The sequence below is a fragment of the Canis lupus genome, chromosome 8 (assembly GCF_011100685.1).
Source record: "Canis lupus familiaris isolate Mischka breed German Shepherd chromosome 8, alternate assembly UU_Cfam_GSD_1.0, whole genome shotgun sequence".
NCBI classification, from domain to species: Eukaryota; Metazoa; Chordata; class Mammalia; order Carnivora; family Canidae; genus Canis; species Canis lupus.
The window spans coordinates 29348125-29368569 of NC_049229.1; the positions used below are offsets into that span (position 1 = coordinate 29348125).

At 35.8% G+C, this 20445-nt stretch overlaps 1 protein-coding gene, 1 long non-coding RNA gene and 1 pseudogene across 8 annotated transcripts in view; 2 read left to right on the forward strand and 1 right to left on the reverse strand.

Annotated features, from left to right (window-relative positions):
* The window catches only part of LOC106559102, a 155165-nt gene that overhangs the window by 100932 nt on the left and 33788 nt on the right, over positions 1-20445 (forward strand). The gene's annotated exons all lie outside the window — the stretch shown is intronic.
* FERMT2 (fermitin family member 2) overlaps positions 1-20445 on the reverse strand; it is an 80017-nt gene that overhangs the window by 22989 nt on the left and 36583 nt on the right. For 4 of the 7 annotated variants that reach the window (XM_038544738.1, XM_038544739.1, XM_038544736.1 and 1 more), the window contains 3 exons: positions 8012-8146; positions 795-827; positions 244-469 (listed from right to left, as the gene is read on the reverse strand). In XM_038544738.1, coding sequence (XP_038400666.1) covers positions 244-469; positions 795-827; positions 8012-8146 — 394 coding nt within the window. The remainder of the gene's footprint in view (positions 1-243; positions 470-794; positions 828-8011; positions 8147-20445) is intronic. The other 3 variants (XM_038544740.1, XM_038544737.1, XM_038544734.1) reach the window with 1 other exon arrangement.
* On the forward strand, positions 4419-8531 carry LOC106559159 (annotated as a pseudogene).

Below are 20445 nucleotides of genomic sequence, written 5' to 3' on the forward strand. Positions count from 1 at the left end.
TGGAATGCAAGACAAGATTAATAAAATATTTCTACCTCTAGTTGGAGAAAGAAATTCTTCAGTGTGTCTTTAATTCATTAATTTTTAAAAAATTTATTTGAGAGACAGCGTGTATACAAGCCTGATGTGGGGCTCAATCCCATGACCCAAAAGATCATGACCCAAGCTGAAATAATGAGTCAGAGCTTAACCGATTGAACCACACCCAGGCGTCCCTCAATGTTTCTGTATTTTAAAACTTACCCTTGGTTGATTTTTGCTTTGTCAAGAAGAGCCTGAGGCTTGAACATTTTCGCCAGAATTTCTGGTGATGTGATTGGCTGACTGACAGCAAGTATACCAGGGTTGCCTTCTGACAAAGCACTGTCACCAAACCAAGCAGAAGTTGGTGACAAGGGGCTTCCATCATGAGCATCGTAAGTGGGGGTCATTGTTTTACTGTAAAGTCCTGGGCTTGAATATATACTTCCTAATAAATAACATGAAAAATAGGTAATAAGTATGAATGAAGTACAGAATTTTAGTTTTTAATAATACATGCTATATAACGCAAATTGTGAAACAAGTTTCATTATGGAAGAGCTTAGTACATTATTTTACCTGTCTTGAAAACATGTAAAATTAACTTTAATTCTACTTGTACAACATTAGAACATATAATAAATAACAAGGTCAAAAGAATATAATTACATTGGCAGAAATTCTGGGGAAAACAGTTCAAGGGAATTAGAAGCTAAATGTTAAGAATATAGCTGAAGCAGACAGATCAAGTTTTTAATTGTGGCAAGGCTCACCTTTCAGAGGGCCAATGTAAAGAACATCGGTGCCTATAGGAAAGGAAAGACAGGAATTCAGAAGGTAAAGGAAAGGTAACAACAGAAGACAGAAACGAAATGAAAAGGAAAAGGAAATGGAAAAAAGAAAAACAGATTTTCCTAATGTGAATTATAAACCGAAGTAAATATTTTAGATGAATTTAAGAGTAAAGAATCTTAAAAACTGTAACATAAGTTTTTTTGTCCAATTCAAAAAAATGAAGTGCTCTAGTCAAGCATCCAGTGACAAACATATCCACGTTTATCACTCTTTGAAATCCACACCCTGTTTTAAGACAGCTTGATGTAACTGAATAAATGCACATAAACTAAGAACAATTTTATGTTAACATTTTCTCAGTTAATAGCTGAACTGGTTCCAACAGCTTTACAAATAAACTAGTAAAGCAAACGGGAAGATAAAGTTTTGCAAACAAAGATACATTTTATAATTAAGCCCCAAAGGCAGGGGTATTTTATCTTCCAATTCCTCAGTGTTCAACAGGGACATACATGTAGTAGAGGCTACATTAATTAAAACTTGTTGACTTAGTCAACTGACAATATATCCTCCATCATTTTAAATTACAAAAATTAAGGAGACTGGATTAAATTAAGACTTCAAAGTTCAGAATAATGTTAAGTAAAAGAACCTTCCCTCGAAGTCCTAACCCTTTTATGTTTGTTTTCAGTCATAATTTTTAAAAAGAAAATGTGTAAATGGAGGATGCAAAGAGAATGACTGTTTTCCCTTATCTAATTTAGGAATATGCTTAGGAATTTCCCTTCCACTCTAACAACCCCTCCATGCAATGATAAAAACAATTACTCCATGCAATGACAGAAACAATTCCCTATGAAACAGAGGTAGTCATGCTAGAGATTTTTATAGTTGTCATGACCTAGTCTAGGAAGAGCACACAAAGTAAAAAAAAAAAAATCTTTCTAGCCACATGGTATCTCATTTGATGTCCCTATGTGTTCTCCCAATGTTATTAGTCAGTAAAGCAATTTGCAGTACCTAAACATTATTAAATAAGCAACAAAGAAAGCTGTCAATTCTTTATTAGCTTTAAAGAACATTGCGATAGTCAGTGATATCCTTAAATGCTTGAACTTTAAAACTACAAAGGCATTTTGTGAAAGGGTTACTTGGGCAGCCCATACTAATTAAAAGGGCTGAAAACATTACTCCAGCTTAAGTGGGCAAAAAATAATCTTGCTATAGTGAGTATATATATAAATAAGGAATAGAAAAACACTATCTTCCAGGCAAAATCTTCTCATTGTATATTTCAAAGATATAGCAAATAAATCTTTTACTAGGAATGTCAGAATACTGAAAATTCATTCCTAATTTGATGGACTATTCAGAATTAAAGGTAGAATTGACAATTTTATAAAGATTCTAAAACAAAATATATTCCCCTAAATTATACAATATTTAATAGAATCAGCCACCCCATCAATTCTCTGCCTTCTCAATTTCCTCGACTTTGTATATTCTACACTTCACATGTGATCACCTCACTGCTCTTATTCTTACCCTGTTAGGCACTCCACGATAATAATTCAGTTAGTTTTTCCAACAATCCTATTATTCTCATTTTAGAGGAGCAAACTGAGGCACAGAGAGGTTAAATAAGTTGTCCAATGTCAAAAGCTATTAAGTTTCAGAGCCAAGCTATAAATCAGCCAGTCTGATTGAAGCGATACACACCACCTCCTGGGTACCATAACTTATTTAAGCCATTTCCAATTGGTGTGATTTGTTTAGAATTTTGTCAGCTACACCATTGCTACTGCAAATGTGCCTTCCAACAGGTATGTTTGTACTTATTTCCCAATTCAATGCTGGGACAGAGGGTTAATGCATTTTATATTCCTTCTAAGTCTCAGTTCAGTGACAATCCCAACTGCCTTGTGTTTCTGATCGCTCAATTTAAAACATATTTGAAGTAGAAAGTTATTAAGGATAAGATGAACTAAGATACTTAGTTAACAACAAATAGGAGCTTGCTCAACTATATGGAAGGATAACCCAAACTGCGAGGAGGGGAGAGTGAGTTCAACAAAGCACTACAGTCTTGGGCCACCTACTACAAATCTTAAAAACCCCATGTAACTTTAGAATCTGCCTCATAACTTGGTTACTATGGTTACTAATTACATTCTTATTCTTTTTTAAAACAGAGTGTGAAAGTATTTAATACATTTTAGAAAATTTCCATCAAAATATCAATCTCCTACCATACTTAGGAAACAAACTGCAGGTGAATTGAAAATAACAAATGTTGACATTACAGATGAATTAAAACACATAAATATGAAATAATTATATAAAAGTATATAAAAAGGAAATATAGAAGAATTTTTGTAATAGTTGTGATTTTCTTAACCAAGGGTGAAAGCCCAAAACTATAAAGCAAATTACAAATCTGACTACATAAAAAATGTAAAACTTTAGTACAGTAAAAAGATCACAAAATTAAAAACTATAATATATATTACTCAACTATTATTCATACTAGTGTTTATCAGGGCAACTAAAAATGTAATTCTGAGATATTTTTATTGACATACTGGCAAAAATCAGTAGTGATTTACAACATGTATTATCAGTCAGAAGGTAGGAAAAGGGGCATTTTCATGTACTGTTGATGGGAGTGTAAAACTATCACTTTTACACTTTTATGGTGTATATTTGAACTTCTGGGAGACTTTCTGGAGTATATTTGATAGAATAATTAAATACTATCTAGGTAGGAAAACAGTTAAATATACATTTCCTAAACGGAAATTTTGACACTATTTATATTGAACTAGGGAGACCTTTTATTCCAACACAGAAAGATCACCAAAATCTACTGTTCAACGGAAAAACTCAAATTGCAGAATATACAGTATTTACTAAACTCTCATTCATGTCATAAAAAACATAATTAGACACAAATATAAACATATAGAAAAGGTACTCGCAAGTTGTACTCCAACTGTTTACAACAGAGTTTCACAGCAGCAAGGGAGTAAGTTGAAGTGGAATATTCACATTCAGTTTAGTAGGTTTTCTATACTATTGGAATTTTTTATAATCAGACTGTATGAATGTAGGACTTCTATAATTAAAGGATTATAAGATCCATTAATGTTATTCCAAGTGCAAAAACATAAATTACAAATGTATAACAGTCCTTTTTTTTTCAAAAATTAAAAAAAAAATTTTTTTAAGATTTTATTTATTTATTCATGAGAGAAACAGAGAGAGAGAGAGAGGCAGAGACACAAGCAGAGGGAGAAGCTGGCTCCATGCAGGGAGCTCGACGTGGGACTCGATCCTGGCCGGGCCTCCAGGATCACGCCATGGGCCGCTAAACCACTGAGCCACCCAGGCTGCCCATTAATTTTTAAATTTATTTTTATTTATTGATTTTTTTAAGTAGGGATGGAACCCAATATGGGGCTTGAACTCACAACCCTGAGAGTAAGACCTGAGCTGAGATCAAGAGTTGGACGCTTAACCCACTAAGCCACCCAGGAGCCCCAAAACCACGCTTTCATGAAAGACAAAAATGAATGCATAATTCTGTAATATTTGAATTTTTACTGTGAGCATACTTTTATAATTAAAGAACAGTTTACAAAAATGTTTTCAGGGAGCCTGGAATGAACTACAGGAGGATCCCAACTGTAAACGTGGGGTGGAGTCAGTCAAGAGGCAAGGAGAGGCCAGAGCTACCCTGTGCAGCCCATGCAAAGATGTCTCCCAGCCTCCGGGAAGGTGCGTGGCTTGGGGAAAGCAAATCCTCACCCTGCTCCTTTTCAATTGAGAGCATTTTAGGACAAGACCAGAAGAAAGCCTGTGTTCCATCAATGAAACAGGCCCTAGACAGACAGACACCTGTAGTTCCTCAGCAAAAGATGTTAACCTATGTCTACATATCCTGAGCCTTCCCAATGGGATCTCATTCCCTTGTACTATGCATCACCCAGTACCAGAAAAAGATATTTGAAATATGAAAATTACTCAGCCTCAGAAAGACTGTCTTTCTGAAAAGAGGGCTGAGTTGTATAGAGGCCGAAGACCAAGAACTGCTTTTAGTCAAAACCAGACTGAAGTGTTGGAAAATGTCTTTACAGTAAATGCTATGAGTAATGCTGGTATTAATACTGGAGAAGACTTCGCTCAAAACTGAATCTAGAACAAGACAGAATCCAAATCTGTTTCCAAAATCAGCATGCACAGCTGAAAAAATCCCATAGAGAATCGCTGTTTTCAATGGTGAAAACAAATTTCAATACAAATCTCCTGGAATAGACAGAAAACTAAACACATGAAATCTTACAATTACAGAATATGAAGAAGCAATATCAAGTGTTAAAAATATGTTTTCTTTTACGTATATAACCTGTTATCTTTTTTCTAAAAATATATTGTCAATATTATAACATGGTCCCTATTATATTTGGGCACTTTTAGTTAAAGGCCTTTGCCACGTATTTTAATGAATATTTTCAGAAAAAAAGCCAGCTGTTTTAAAGTGAGCAAATTTAATAATTTAGTTTGCTTAAAAATTTTTTTTAAATGTTTTTGCTGCTTAAAAATGGCAAACTCCAAATAGGAAAAATGGCGTCTTGCATAAATGATTTTCCTGACAATGCCAAACAAGCAAAGTATTCATTACTTTCTGTATTATCTTAGAACCCAGAATTTTTCTTTGTCTAAACTGCCTTTAAGATTTTTAAGAAAAATTTCTAATGAGATAATTTTCTAATTCTACTTATATAGTAAATCCTGAAATTAGTAATTCTTAAGTCAGTACTATACTACAAAGTTAATTGTTTCTTGGAAAAACTCTTTCCCCAGCTGATCAGGCTCATTTCCCTCCCTCATAGGTAATTAGAGATTTGGTATTTTCCTCAGTAAAGTGGTGAAGCACTCAAGGGCATACCACCTGAGCACAGTTGTGAAAGCAAGGTATTTAAGAACTCCTAGAATATGTCATATTCTATGTAAGAATTTGACTAAAGTCTGAGAATCAAAAAAAAAAAAAAAAAGTCTGAGAATCAATTCATTCATGATGGTTCTTGAAAGATTACATTTAAAAAAAAAATTAAACTTTGTTAAAGTATAATTTATATGCTAATATTTTATCAAATGTTCCAACGACTATTCACACAGTATTTACTTTAAATATAACTGGAGAAATGATATTATGTAATGGTTAGTAACAGGAGTGTGAGCCAGATAGACCTGGATTTGAATTCTAGCTCTGCCCTCTATTATAAACCTTGGGCAAATTACTTTTTTTTTTTTTTTTTTTTAGAGATTTTACTTCTTTATTTGATAGAAAGAGAATGTGGGCACATGGGGAAGGGCTGATGGAGAGGGAGAAGCAGACTCTCTGCCGAGCACAGAGCCTGACTTGGGGCTCAGTCCCAAGACTCTGAAATCATGAACCCAGCTAAAGGCAGACACTTAACCGACTGAGCCACCCAGGCACCCCATAAATTTCATACTTCTTGTAAGGTTCTTTGCTTTTAATACCACCAAAATCACAGGGAAAAATGAAAGATAAAGTATACATTAAATAACAGTTATCACTTACTGAGTATAACTGGCCATGCTCACACTGAGATGCTCACAATTCAAAAAGGAGGAACTAACGGAAACCAAGCCTGAAGAGTATATATTTAATCCTCACCACACCTGCAGTAGAGGAACATTTACATTTGCGAAGCAAGGCATCTGAAATCATGAAGGTATCACATACTGAGATACCTGGACCTGTATTTAGGGAAACAGTATGCATCTGATCATGTTTTTCAATATTTGGTTCAAATATTGACTTAAGGTGCTGACAAGTCATGGAAGCATACAAACTAGATGGAGTATACATCTGTAAATATTCAACTATAATTTAAAATTTGTCCACTTTACTGTATATAACACCTCAAAAAACAAAAACAAAAACCCACCCTGCAGTTACTTAGTCCCATTTACACTATAAACTAAGTGAAAAAGGGATGGTGTCCCCTATCAGATGCCTTCAGTAACATAAATCTTCATGTATTAATTGAATTTTTAAATTAACCCTACTCTATATTAAAGGCACATTGTTTTATTCTCCTTTATCCTCCGTGTAATCCTGAAGTTCCTTGAGGTCTCCCCCCAGTCAGTTGGCTCAACCGGTTTATTAACATCTTGTAACTATTCTTTGACCAAAATGTTCACTGTCAAGATCAGTCTGTCTGGATTGCCTTTTCTTACCATCAGAGTCCTAGCCACTGCAACTTTTTAAAAGCTTAATTCACAAACTCAGTTCCTCAACCTATAAAGTAAATATACCCTGTTTGGAATTGTTTTGTCTTCCAAATTCCTGCAATCCTACTTTCTGTATTTTCATTTAGCACTTATATATTACCTTCTTAAGTACAGTAACTGTTTTTCAATTAGCCTAAAAACTTACGAATAAGGATGTCCAGTCCCTGTATATGCCCAGGACTAAAGAACCATGTACTTTAATTAGTCATCTAGCTACCCAAAAGACACTGCCTATGCTCCTCCTGGATGCCATATGCTGAGTTGGGTTCTGATAACAAAAATGTGAAAGTTCTATCATGCCGAGAGCTCACAATTTATTAGGTGAGAACATGCAGTATGATACTAAACACAGAAAAGTCTGGTCTTAGAAGAGAAGGATACTTAATTCAGGTTGGGAAAGTAATAGAAGGAAATCTAAGGAAGCTTCTTAAAGGGGCAAAGTCTTAAAGGAAAAAGGTGGAAAGCCAAAGGGACCAACACATGCAAAGCATAGAGGTTTTAAATAACCCAGAGTAGTAATAATGTCTTAAATAAGTAATTGTGGTTTTCACAGAATACAGAAAAAAGAACTAAATATAAAACACTGTCCAATTTTTTGCAATACAAAGTTATTGCCCCCCTTTTAATTATTCTTGAGCAGAGAACCAGCCTTCCTTTTTATTGATGCAGCTATTAACAGACACTTGACATGATGATTTGCACACGACAGTGCCTGGTGGTGATTTCATGATTGCAGGGGAAAAATGCTGACGGAAAGTTTTTAAAAAATGATCACTCTCTTAAACCTATGTAAATCATTTGTCAAAAAAACACAATCATATGGATATATGCATGGTTCTCACAGTATCCTTTAGTTAGTCTAACAAAGTCTCACCTGATCCAGGAGTAATAAGAGGCCCCTCTAATTCAAGTGCCTCATCTTCAGACTGGTCATCTAGCTTTTTCTTTTTTTTCTTTGTTGGATCTCTGGGTTTTTTCAAGAGAGAAAGTTCTTCAGGGTGTCTGATATCTATTAAAATAAAGAAGAAAGATTATTTTAGTAGTGTAATGGAAAATTTAAACACTTTACACCTGGCAAATCCATCCAATATAAGAATTAATAATTTCCTTCTGTGTATGTTTATGTTTTGCCAAATATTAATGTTACTCAAAAGACTGAAGTATGGTACTTCTAAAAATAATCTACCAAAGCGTTCAATTCATAGCTTTGTAGTAAGTGTAGTAACCGTAAAGTAGAGAAATAACCATCTGCTGGGGGTACTGAGAAAATATACTAGAATTCTTATATATGTATTTGTTTTTCTAAAACCATAAAAAATTAAGATTTATATCCTAGCCACAGCAACTAGGCAAGAAAAAAATAAAAACATACCAATTGGAAAGGAAGAAGTAAAACTGCTATTTACAGATGACACAATACTATATATAGAAAACCTTAACTACTCCAATAAAAACTGTTAGAACTAATCAGTTAATAAAATTCAATGAAGTTGTAGAATAAAATAAATTAATATACAAAAACCTGTTGTGTTTTATTGGGGGCACTTGGGTGGCTCAGTCTGTTAAGTGTCTGACTCTTGATTTTGGCTCAGGTCATGATCTCGGGGTCTTGGGATTGAGCCCCATGTGGGGCTCTACAGAGTCTGCTTGGGATTCTCTCTTCCCTCTCTTTCTGCTCATGCTCTAAAATAAATATAATCTTAAAAAAAATACTCAACAATATTGATCAGGGAAATAAATGCAAGTTAAAACTATGAGAAAGCATTAGGTACCTGTCAGAGTAGCCAACATTAATAAGATTGATAATAGCCAGTGTTGGTGAGGATGTAGAGGAACTGGAACTTTCATACCCAGCCAGTGGGAATGGGAAATGAGACAAATTTTTTAAAGTTTCACAGTTTCTTATAAAGTTAAACATATACAACTCAGCCATATCACTTCTACTTACTTACTCAAGAAAATAAAAGCACATTATGTAATAGATTTACTCATAAAAGCCAAAACTAGGGAATTACTCATAAAAGCCAAAACAGGGCAGCCTGGCTCAGTGGTTTAGCGCCGCCTTCAGCCCAGGGCGTGATCCTGGAGACCTGGGATCAAGTCCCACATCGGGCTTCCTGCATGGAGCCTGCTTCTCCCTCTGCCTGTGTCTCTGCCTCTCCCTCTCTCTGTGTCTCTCATGAATAAATAATCTTTAAAAAAAAAAAAGCCAAAACTAGAAATAACCCAAGGGTACCTGGGTGGCTCAGTCAATGAAGTGTCTGTCTTTGGTTCAGATCATGATCCCAGAGTCCTGTGACTGAATCCCGCATCAGGCTCCTTGCTCAATATGAGGTCTCCTTCTCCCTCTGCCCTTCCGCCCTGCTCATGATCTCTCTCTTTCTCTCAAGTAAATATATAAAATCTATATCTGAGTTTTTTCATCTGTTAAATGAGAATATTAGTACTTCAGGAGGTTGTTGTGAAAATTAAATGATTAATATGGGTAACGTTCCTTGAACAAGGTCTGGCATAACAAGTACTTCATTAAGCGCTAAGTATTAATTTTTTTCTAATTAAAAAATTGCAATTATGGTAGAAATTTGGAAATTATGAAAGTATAAATAATTGAGTCATTTAAAACACATTCTTGAAAAATGGAATATGGCTATGTAAGTAAGAGATTACGTTAACAGATGTATAAAATTGCACTGCGTAAATGTAGCATAATTCAACCATTCTTCTAATACTGAGCCCATTATAAATAATGATTTTACAAACATATATCTGTGTACATATCTCTCCACATTTTATTTCTTCAAGAATTCATTGGAGTGGAATTACCAGATCAAAAGTTTATAATAATTTTAAGGCAAAAGTGGAGCAAGATGGACATGTTTTTTAAAGCTTAGCTTATTTGAAAAATAGTATATTTCCTTGTTTTAATTTACATTTCCTTATTTACTAGTGATGTTGTACATCAAGAGTTTTTAGCCATTTATATTTCCTTCACTAATTTTTCTATTAGGTTTCTTCATTTTTTTTCCTCTTAGGTTTCTTCAAGTCAGAGTTAATTTTCATGTAAATTGTATAGTAGCAAATCACACTGGATTTCTATTTTAAAAAATACTATTATAGGAGCACCTGGGTAGCTCAGGCGGTTAAGTGTCTGCCCCTCCCCCTGCTTATGCTCTCTCCCTCCCTCTCTCTCTCCCAGGTTTTAAAAATAAGTTCAAAAAACCTTTTAATAACTATATGGCTTTTTCTGTTTCTCTGTTGGTTATTTGAATTTTACTATTAGGAACACTCAGGTACAGGTCAGGTTTTTGTTTTGTCTCATTATTTCACCTATTTTCTGGGCAATGTTTTTCTGAAATATAAAAACAGAATTACCAGAAAAACTGTCCTGAACAAACAGGTTACCAGAGAACAGGTGAACATTACTGTCCTTTAATTATTAATAAATTTTAGGTAAGTACATTTTAAGTACTAAGCAGCAGAACCATGTTAGAATTAAATGCCTGCTCCTTAAATTCTGTCCCTTTCTTTATAAAAGCTTCCAGGCATATTTGATTTCCTTTTTCAAAAAATAATTTTTAAAAGATTCATTTATTTTAGAGAGAGAAAAAAACGAGTGGGGGTGGGGGGAGGCAGAGGGAGATGGGGAGAGAATCCCAAACAGAATCTATAAGGAGGGCTGAGCCTCACATGGGGCTCAATCCCAGGACCCTGAAATCCTGACCTAAGCCAAAATCAAGAGTAATCTACTTAACCAACTGAGCCAACCCTTGATTTCTTTTTAAAGTTAAAAATAGTATAGCATATTCTTTATAGCTAAGGTTACCTAATTAAAAATCCAAGATTCTCTTCATTCTTTTTTTTTTTTTTAAGTTTTATTTATTTATTTATTTGACAGAGAGATCACAAGCAGGGGGAGCAGCAGGCAGAGGGAGGGAGAGGAAGAAGTCTCTCTGTTCAGGGGGGACCTGATGTGGAGCTTAATCCCAGGGTCCTGGGATTGTGACCTGAGCCAAAGGCAGAGGCTTAACTGAATGAGGCACCCAGGTGCCCGATTCTCTTCATTCTTGTATATTCCAGGTAAAAAGAGGTTAATTTACCTCAAATGTAATTTTTGAGATTTAATGCATTAGCATTAATTGCTTTATGTAGATTCACAAACTCAGGAGATGTTTCAAGTATCAAGTATATCTTTTGAGCCATATTTATTTAATTAATAGAATTGAATCATTTCCTAGAGTACTTTTAATTTTAATTTCTTTAAAATGTTTTTATTTATGAGAGACACACAGAGAGAGAGAGAGAGAGAGAGAGGCAGGCCGAGACACAGGCAGAGGGAGACACAGGCTCCACGCAGGGAGCCCTACATGGGACTCAATCCCGGGTCTCCAGGATCACGCCCCGGGCTAAAGGAGGCGCTAAACCGCTGAGCCACCTGGGCTGCCCTCCTAGAGTACTTTTAAAATAAGATTTAACATTCTAAGAGACTTAATCACTGATGAGTTTCACTTTCAATTCTCAGTGTACCCTCGGCTTTAAATGCCATCACTACCATGTTAGGAGATAAGAAAGGCATTATACAATCCCAAGCTTTTGAATAATCACAACTTCAGTATCAAGTGGTGGTAGTAACCTATCTGTCCATCCCATTCATCTCCTCAAAGTAATTCATGTGAAAAAATCTAAAAAAAGTATAAAGGGACATATAATGAGTCATGCCTGAGATATGGACATGCTTTTACCACAGTTCACCACAGTCAGGTTTAGTGGGAGAGGGGAAAGCAAGCATGTTTCATCTGAAAAGGCATCCCAAATGATTCTGGCATGTCCCTTCTGCTTGAGAATCACTATACCACATGATTCATCCTTTGAGATTTTCGTTCCTAGGTCATTTCCTGTCCAGCTATTAATATTATTAGAAGGATGAATACTGTTAAGTGTAACTAGCTTTTGGGTCAGTCATAAGAATGTAAAAAAGTTCTTAACCATATGTGTCCATGAGAATTGCTTGTGAAGTTAAAAATAATACTAAAAATATATGTTTCAGTCATACCCCCATATACTCTGAGTGACTTAGGGCTTCTAACAGCTTGTTTTATAAAAGCTCTAGTGATGGACGACATTAAGTAGATTTACTGTGGGGATCATTTCACAATGTATACAAGTATCAAATCATTATTTCATATATTTGAAACTAATATGTCAATTATATCTCAAAAAAAAAAAGCTCCATAGGTAATTTTGATTCCAACTTCTTGACAACCAGTAGCTTAATGAAGGGGTAAGTGGAGGAAGAATGACATCTTATTTCTCAAATGATAGGCACATCTACATTGGAACAAGGTAGCCACTCTCTATACATGAAGTCTGAATAGGTTTTCATTATAACAAAAAGGTAAAGTAAATCTACACTTCCACATAAGACACTAATTATTTCATTCATACCGGAATTTAGGACTGATTCACTGACTGTGTTTTGTTTCAAGAAAGAATTAAACTAGTGAATTTAGAAATGTGAATCGCATGTAAAAGTAGGTCTGGTGAAGAAAATAAGTAATTTAAACTAAGTTTATATTTAACGAAAATACACCTGGAGGACTATTTTAAAATGGGTATACCAAAATACCGTGCCTTCATTCATGCTCAATTTTATACTTCAATAATATAAACTAGTATTATGAGTCACTACACAAAGTAATGATCCAGGACTTCTTTATAACACAAAGATATACTACATAGCAATGAAATGTAATGTTCAAAATCAGTATGTTATCAAGTAGAAGACAAATCTAGTGGAAGATGGACTACATAAATGCTATATATATATATATATATGTATCAAACTATGGGGAGTGAAGAAATGGGGAACAGAGAAGCACAGAAGGGTTTTCAGGTAAGATAATCAGATTTTATCTTGTTTTTTAATTTAAATTCAATTAATTAATATATGATTTATTAAGTTGCAGAAGTTGGAGTCAGTGATTCACCAGTCTCATATAACACCCAGTGCTCATGACATCACATGCCCTCCTTAATATCCATTACCCAGTTACCTCATCCCCTCACCCCCTCCCCTCTAGCAACCCTAAATTTGTTTCCTATGATTAAGAGTCTCTAATGGTTTGCCTCCCTCTCTGATTTTATCTTGTTTTATTTTTTCCTCTTTTCTCTTCTGATCCTCTGTTTTGTTTCTTAAATTCCACATGAGTGAGATCGTATGATAATGGTCTTTCTCTGATTGAAGGATAATCAGATTTTAGTTTAAAAATATTTTGTTAAAGATTTTATTTTTATTTTTTACACAGAGAGTGCGTGCCAGAGAGCACAAGCAGGGGGAACAGCAGAGGAAGAGGGAGAAGCAGGCTCCTTGTTGAGCAAGGAGCCCAACGTGGGGCTTGATCCTAAGACTCTGGGATTAAGACCTAAGCCAAAGGCAGATGCTTAACTGACTGAGCCACCCAGGTGCCGCTAAAAATAAATTTTGTCGTGAGAATTTCTCATTAAACATGTATATTGACCATGAGAGACTCCTAACTCTGGAAAACAAACAGAGGGTTGCACAAGGGGGGAGGATGGGGGAATGGGGTAACTGGGTGACAGATACTAAGGCCCTTGATGGGATGAGCACTGGGTGTTATACCATATGCTGTCAAATGGAATTTAAATAAAATATTTTTTAAAATTAAAGGAATCTGAAAATCTCAAAAAAATGTATATTGAGCTTGTGCATTTATTTTCAATCCTCTCTAAAATCATACTAAATAAATTAATAAATAAAACATGCACTTATAAGGACAAAAAGAATAGTAAAAAACATCACATAAAAAAAAGTCAGGGGCATCTAGGTGCCTCAGTTGGTTTAAGTGTCTCCCTTCGGCTCAGGTCATGATCCCACAGTCCTGGGATTGGGCTCCCTGTTCAGAGGGGAGCATGCTTTTCCCTCTCCCCTTGTCTTCCATTCTGCCTACTTGTGCTTTGTCATATAGATAAATAAAACCTTAAAAAAAAGAAAAGAAAAGAAAAGAAAAATTCTGGGAGACAAAAGCCAGAGTGGGAGAGTAGTAAATGACTTAACAAAAGGAGAAAAATAAAATCAAGATGTTTGCAAAAGGAAATACCAATAGGAAACACAATGACTCATAGTGCCAAATATCAAGCATGACCAAGCACTAAAAACAGACAAAAATCCAAATCCTGTCCCATATTGGATTAAACCTACCCCTTAGATACATGCCTTTTAGGATCTCTTAGAGGAGAATCTAAGCCCTACGGAACAATCTTTTAGATACTGACATTTGATAAAGCTTGCTCAGTGTCTAAATACCCCAGAGAGGGGTGACAAGCTAAACCTCATTCCATGCAGAACTTCCTATTGATATTTGTAGTGCTCTATTATTAAATGTATGAATGGACAATGATTGAGAGACATCTGAGAAAGGGCTCTGTGGTAGGTTTCACAGTTCTAGAGGTTAACTCCTTTAAATTTCTGTCCCCGATTATACAATCATACACTAATTTAGGACTGCTGTGAAGAGACTTTGCAAATGGAATTAAGGCTACTAATCAACTGATTTAAGGGAGATTATCCTGGATTTCTCCATGGGTCCAATGTAATCATATGAGGTCTGCCAAACAGAAGAGGAAGGCAGAAGAGGTAAGCACAAGAAAGATGAGACAGAAGGAGAGGTCAGATAGATGTGAAGGGAGTAATAAAAACTGGACTTGCTATTGCTGTTTTTGAAGACGGAGGAAAGAAGTCATATGTCAAGGAATTTGGGAGGCTTCTACAAACTGAGAATGCCAGAGGTCTCTGGCAGACAAGGTAGGAGAAACTCTGGCCCCACAGCCACATGGAACCAAATTCTACGGTGAATAATTCTTTCTCAGACCCTTCAGGAGGAACACGGTTTTGCTGACACCTTACTTTCAGCTCTATAAGACTAACTAGAGGGATCCCTGGGTGGCGCAGCGGTTTGGCGCCTGCCTTTGGCCCAGGGCGCGATCCTGGAGACCCGGGATCGAATCCCACGTCGGGCTCCCGGTGCATGGAGCCTGCTTCTCTCTCTGCCTGTGTCTCTGCCTCTCTCTCTCTCTGTGACTATCACAAATAAATAAAAATTAAAAAAAAAAAAAAAAAGACTAACTAGAACACCAATCTGAGCCACACTGTACCCAGATTTTTAAACTACAGGAACAGTGAGATAACGAATTTGTATTGTTTTAAGCTGCTAAGTTTATTTTATTTTGTTTTTTTAAAGATTTTATTGATTTATTCATGAGACAGAGAGAGAGAGGGAGGCAGAGACACAGGAAGAGGGAGAAGCAGGCTCCCTGCAGGGAGCCCAATGTGGGACTCGATCCTGGTTCTCCAAGATCAGGCCCTGGGCTGAAGGCAGAGCTAAACCACTGAGCCATCTGGGCTGCCCTTAAGCTGCTAAGTTTATGATAAAATTTGCTATGGTAGCAATGGAATGGATGTACTGAGCTTCTAACATGAAAAACACCAAATGAAAAGGAAAACAACTTGGGAGAACCAGAGATACTGCTGGAAACAGAAAAACAAAACAAAACCTTCTTAAATACAATTCTCAGAAAGTAAGATGACATCTATGACAGACAAATAGGATGTTGTAAACAATAACTAGCAATTAACAAAGAGATATTTGAAGATACAGTGAAAACAGTTCTAAGGAGTGCCTGGCTCAGTTGGTAGAGAATGCAACTCTTGATTCAGGGTTATAAATTTGAGCCTCAGATTTGGTACGGAGATTACTTAGAAAAACAAAATAAAATCTTAAAAAAAACACAGTTCTTTTTTTGTTTAAGATTTTATTTATCTGACAGAGAGAGAAAGAGAGCACAAGGAGGGGGAGCAGCAGGCAGAATGAGAGGGAAAAGCAGACTCCCCTCGGAGCAGGGAGCCTGATGCAGGGCTCAATCCAGGACTCTGAGATCATAAACTAGGCCGAAGGCAGATGCTTAACCAACTGAGCCACCCAGGCACCCCCAAAAAAAGTTTTAAGAGGGAATATATAGTATTACAAAGGCCTACTCAAGAAACAAAAAAGAAAGTCAAATAAACCATCTAATCTTACACATGAAGGAAACAGAAAAAGAAGAATAAACCCCAAGGTGAGTAGAAGGAAGAAAATAATAAAGATCAGAGCAGAAATAAATGACATAGAGACAAAAAAAAACACCCAAAACATAACAAAAATCAATGAAATTATGAGATAAAATTGATAAACCCTTAGACTTACCAAGGAAAAAAAGAGAAAGGACCCAAATAAATAAAACCAGAAAAGAAAGTCTTGAAGTAAAAACTGGCCCCACAGAAATATAAACGACTGTAAGAGAATGGCATATGAAAAATTATATGCCAACAAATAGAACCCAGAAAAAAATAGACTAATTTCCAGAAAAATACTATCTTCTAAAACTGAATCACAAAGAAATAGAAGATCTGAACAGACTACTCATAATTAAATTGAATAAAAAACCTACCAAAGTCCAGGACCAGATGGATTCATGAGTAAATTCTACCATTTAAAGAAGAGTTAATACCTATTCTCCTCAAAGTATTCCAAAAATAGAGGAGGAAAGAAAGGTTCCAAATATATTCTATGAGACCAGCATTACCCAGATACCAAAACCGGAAAAAGAAAAGAAGAAAAGAAAGAAAAAAGAAAAGAAAAGAAAAGAAAAGAAAAGAAAAGAAAAGAAAAGAAAAGAAAGAAAAGAAAAGAAAAGAAAAGAAAAGAAAGAAAAGAAAAGAAAAGAAAAAAAAAGAAAAGAGAAAAGAAAGAAAAGAAAAGAAAAGAAAAAAGAAAAGAAAAGAGAAAAGAGAGAAAAGAAACGAACTACAAGCCAACATCCTTGAAGAACACAGATGGAAAAATCCTCAACAAAATCTTAGCAAACCACTTTCAACAATACATTAAAAAGATCATTCACCAGAATCAAGTGGGATTTATTCTGGAGATGCAAGGATGGCTTAATATTCATAAATCAATTAACATGATACACCACATCAACAAATGGAAGGATAGAGATTATATAATCTCAATCAATACCAAAAAAGCATTTGACAAAATTCAACATCCATTCAGGATAAAATTCTCTGTAAAGTGGGTTTAGAGAGAACATACCTCAACATAATAAAGGCCATCTATGAAAAACCCATAACTAACAATATACTCAGTGCTAAAAACAAAAAACAAAACAACTTTACCTCTTAAGAACAAGACACCACTTTATTTATTTTTTAAGATTTTATTTATTTATTCATGAGAGACACAGAGAGAGGCAGAGACACAGACAGAGGGAGAAGCAGGCTCCATGCAGGGAGCCCAATGTGGGACTTGATCCCAGGACTCCAAGATCATGCCCTGAGCCAAAGGCAGACGCTTAACCGCTGAGCTACCCAGTGTCCCAAAGACACTACTTTCAATCAACATAGTACTGAAAGTACTGGAAACAGCAATCAGAAATAAGAGGCATCCATACTGGTACAAAAGAAGTTAAACTGTCACTATTTGCAGATGACATGATACTATACATTGAAAATCCTAATGACTTCACCAAATAGCTACTAGAAGTAATCAGTAAAATTGTAGGATACAAAACACCCAGAAGTCAGTAGCATTTCTATATACTACTAATGAAGTAGCAGCAAGAGAAACAATGGGACAGTTGTTAAGAAACAACTCTGCTTATAATTGCACCAAAAAGAATAAAATATCTAAGAACAAGCTTAATGAAAGAATTGAAAGACTGTACAATAAAACAGATAAAGAAACTGAAGATGACACAAATGGAAAGATATTCCATGTTTAGGGATTAAAAGAATTAATATTGCTAAAATGTCCATACAACCCAAAGCAATCTACAGGTTCAATGTAATCTCTATCAAAATACCAAAATCATTTTTGTTTTTTGTTTTTTTTTTTTAATTTTTATTTATTTACTTATGATAGTCACAGAGAGAGAGAGAGGCAGAGACACAGGCAGAGGGAGAAGCAGGCTCCATGCATCGGGAGCCTGATATGGGATTCGATCCCGGGTCTCCAGGATCGCGCCCTGGGCCAAAGGCAGGCGCCAAACCGCTGCGCCACCCAGGGATCCGGCAAAATCATTTTTTTTAAGATTTTTATTTATTTATTCATGAGAGACATAGAGGCAGAGACACAGGCAGAGGGAGGGAGAAGCGGGCTCCATGCAGGGAGCCCGACGTGGGACTTGATCCTGGGCCTCCAGGATCCTGCCGTGGGTTGCTGGCAGAGCTATACTGCTGAGCCACCAGGGCTGCCCCCGACATCATTTTCACAATTACTACTAAATAGGACAATTACTACTAAAATTTTTATGTAACTACAAAAGACCCTGAATAGCCAAAGCAGTCTTTAGAAAGAAAACAAAGCTGAGGGTATCACAATTCTCAATTTCAAGATATACTACACAAAGCTGTAGTAAATAAAACAGTATGGTACTGGCATAAAAACAGATGTACTGATCAATGGATTAGAACAGAGCCCAGAAATAAACCCATGCTTATATGGTGAATTAATATGTGACAAAGGAAGCGAGGTAAAACAAAACAAAACAAAACAAAACACACAGGAAAGACAGTCTCTTTAATAAATGGTGCCAGGGGATGCTCAGTGGTTGAGCATGATCACTGGGGTCCTGAGATCAAGAGTTTCCCCATGGGAAGCCTGCTTCCCCCTCTGCCTGTGTCTCTGCCTCTCTGTGTCTCTCGTGAATAAGTAAATAAAATCTTTTTTAAAAAATGGTGCTGGAAAAACTGGACAAAATATTAGCAAATCGCATAAAAATAATGAAAATGGATTACTTTCTAACACCGTACACACACACAAAAAAAACCTCAAAATGGATTAAAGACCTAAACATGAGACCTGAAACCATAAAAATCCTAGAAGAGAACACAGACATTCTCTGAGAGTGACCACAGCAGAATTTTTCTAGGTATGTCTCCTGAGGCAAGGGAGACAAAGCAAAAATTAAACTGAGACTACACCAACATAAAAAGCTGTTGCACAGCAAAGGAAACCATTAACAAAGCAAAAAGGCAACCTACTGAATGGGAGAAGATATTTGCAAATTATTTATCACATAAGGGGTTAATATCTAAACTACATAAAGAGCTTATACAACTCAACACCAAAAACACAATTCAATTTAAAAATAGATTAATAGGAACACCTGGGTGGCTCAGTGGTTAAGCGTCTGCCTTCAGCTCAGGGCATGGTCCTGGAGTCCAGGGATTGAGTCCCACATCGGGCTCCCTGCATGGAGCCTGCTTCTCCCTCTGCCTGTGTCTCTGTCTGTCTCTCTCTCTGTGTTTCTCATGAATAAATAAAACCTTTTAAAAAATAGATTAATAGACATTTTCTCAAAGACATATAGGTGGCCAAAAGACACACAGAAAGATGCTCAAACCACTAATCTTCAGGAAAATCAAAATCAAAATCTCAATGAGGTATCACCTAACACTTGGGATAGAATGGCTAAAATCAAAAAGGCAAGTAATAAGTGTTATTATTAGCAAGGCTGCGGAGAACAAGGAACCCTCATGCACTTTTGGTGGGAATGTACACTGGTATACTTACTGTGGAAATAAAAATGGAGTTTTCTCAAAAAAAAAAGAAAACAAAACTATAATATGATCCAATAATTCTGCTACTGGGTATTTATCCAAAGAAAATGACAACACTAATTCAAAAAGATACATGCACCCTTGTTAATTTGCAGCATTATTTACAATAGCCAAGATATGGAAGCAACCTATGCCCAGTGACAGATGAATATCGGATAGGGAAGATATGGAGTGCATATATATAAACATACACATACACAATGGAATATATGCAGCCATAAAAAGGATGAAATCTTCCATTTTCAACAACATGGGTAGACCTACATGGTATTATGCTAAGTAAAATAGGTGAGACTGAGAAAGACAAATACTGTATGATTTCACTCATATGTGGAATCTTAAAAGAAGAAAAACAAAAAGCAGAACTAGATCTATAAATATTTACAAATCATATAACTAAGAAGTGATTAATATCTAAATTATAGAAAGATCTCATACAACTCAATAACAAAAGCAAAAACATCCAATTAAAAATGGGTAAAGGAATGGGATGCCTGAGTGGCTCAGTGGTTGAGCGTCTGCCTTTGGCTCAGAGGTCCAGGGATCAAGTCCTGCATCGATCCTGTGAGGAACCTGCTTCTCCCTCTGCCTATTTCTCTGCCTCTCTCTGTGTGTCTGTCATGAATAAATAAATA